The following is a 1694-nucleotide window of genomic DNA, read 5'->3' on the forward strand; positions in this document are numbered from 1 at the left end:
TCGATACAGTTCCGTATATTCTGTTGCAAATTTTCCGGTTTTAGTCTCGTTTACTAAGAAAGCGCTATCGCCGATAGCAAAAGTCTCTGGATTAATTTTGTTATATTTTTTATTTTTCTTTAGCCTTTTGCAAGTTAAGTTTAACAAGTTTGAGATTGTTACAAATAAGTTTGTTAAGTGATCCCTGTAGGTTTTTCTCTCGATTAATTCGGGAAGGAATTCTAGCGGGTGTTCCAAAAATGAGTTCGCGCGGAGTATATCTGTTACTTTCGTAAACTGCAGTGTTATAAAAGAAACAGCATCTCTCTATTAGTTCGTTCCAATTTCCTTCTCTGTCGACCAAGTATTTTAAATATTCTATGAGGACGTGGTGTGAACGCTCCAGCGATTCGTTTGACTGTGGATGAAGTAGTTGTCCGAAAATGTCTTATTCGGAATTTCTTAGTAATAGTACGAATCAATTGACTGATAAAGTTAATGCCCTGATCAGTCAGTATGCTTCTTGGGCATCCGAATCGACAAATAAAATAATTTGTGAATGCTATCGCAGTGGTTTCTGCTCTGCAATTGCTAATTGGAGCGTATAACTTCCAAGAAAGTACTTCATTAGAAAATCCTGCATTGTGAGAAGGTATGAGTTTTTGCGGGGTGTGGTCCTCAAAGGGCCAACAATATCGAGTACGACCTTGTCGAAAGCGCGGCCTGGAGTATCCGTAAGCGTCATAGGTTGTCGTGTCGTTCTTTTCACTAGCTTTCGTAATTGGCAGATACGACATTGTCTGATGATGTTCTGTATCTGCTGCTTGAGATTACTCCACGTGTAACGTTTGCTGATTTGACGATACGTTTTAGTTACACCCTTGTGTCCGCTGGTGGCTGACTCGTGGTTCTCTGTAATTATTTCGTGGCGATCTTCTATTGGAGGGGTTATAGTTCCATTACATATTGTGATTGTTATCTTACGTTCTTGTAGACTGATCCGTAAGAAGTATCGTAAGAAGAAGTATCGAATATCGTTCCATTTGAAGGTGTTTAATCTTTCCGTTCTGCGTAAGCTTAAAGAGTGTAGATTTAATTCATTAATTACATCAATTAGTGATGCGAAACATTCCTTTATAATGTATTCGTCAATTTTATAGCCCTGCCTTTCTTTTACATGTAATACAATTATGTAATAGTTATGGAGTGAAGAAGGAAATTCGCGTGTTCTTCCGATCATTAGATCGTTCAATGGAGTCAATTTCCCTGCTGTGGAAAGCTCGTGGGCTCCGTTGTCGAGCGGCTGTTGGTTTCCAGTCACCATAACAACTATGTTATTTCGTTGTTGCAGCAATGACATATTTATTTCCTTAAATCGGCATCTATTTGTATTTTCGATGCCGTCGTTGTTTCCTGTACTATAGGCTCTTCGAAGCTCGAATCTTCTTCTGTGTCGTCCGAAAGTGCGGTTTCCGTGCTTTCGTCTTTTGCTGCGCGAGGCCGGTGGAATTCTAATAATTTTAAATTTGCGAATTGAGTTTCTTCTGGGAGAACTGCCGTGTCTTGCCTGTCGTTGACAATTGAGGGGAATAAGGAGGGAGAGGAAAAATTCTCAAAGATTTTTGGTGCACCGATAGAGAGTGACTCCTCCTCAACCAAATGGCACCTCAAGGAAGGTCGTTTATGCGATAGTTCATCATCGGATTTGGAAATAG

General features: G+C 39.9%; 1 protein-coding gene across 1 annotated transcript; it reads right to left on the bottom strand.

The window, feature by feature from the left end:
- Window positions 1-541: 541 nt before the first annotated feature.
- Window positions 542-1339, bottom strand: LOC105839350. Its single transcript, XM_012685612.2, has one exon. The coding sequence runs from the start codon at window positions 1337-1339 to the stop codon at window positions 542-544; it is 798 nt and encodes a 265-aa protein (XP_012541066.2).
- Window positions 1340-1694: the final 355 nt, after the last annotated feature.

This window comes from Monomorium pharaonis, chromosome 1 (genome assembly GCF_013373865.1).
Source record: "Monomorium pharaonis isolate MP-MQ-018 chromosome 1, ASM1337386v2, whole genome shotgun sequence".
In the NCBI taxonomy this organism is placed as follows: domain Eukaryota; kingdom Metazoa; phylum Arthropoda; class Insecta; order Hymenoptera; family Formicidae; genus Monomorium; species Monomorium pharaonis.

Coding starts and splice junctions, on each gene's coding strand:
- LOC105839350 (XM_012685612.2), bottom strand. CDS start 1,339: ATGTCATTGCTGCAACAACGAAATAACATAGTTGTTATGGTGACTGGA.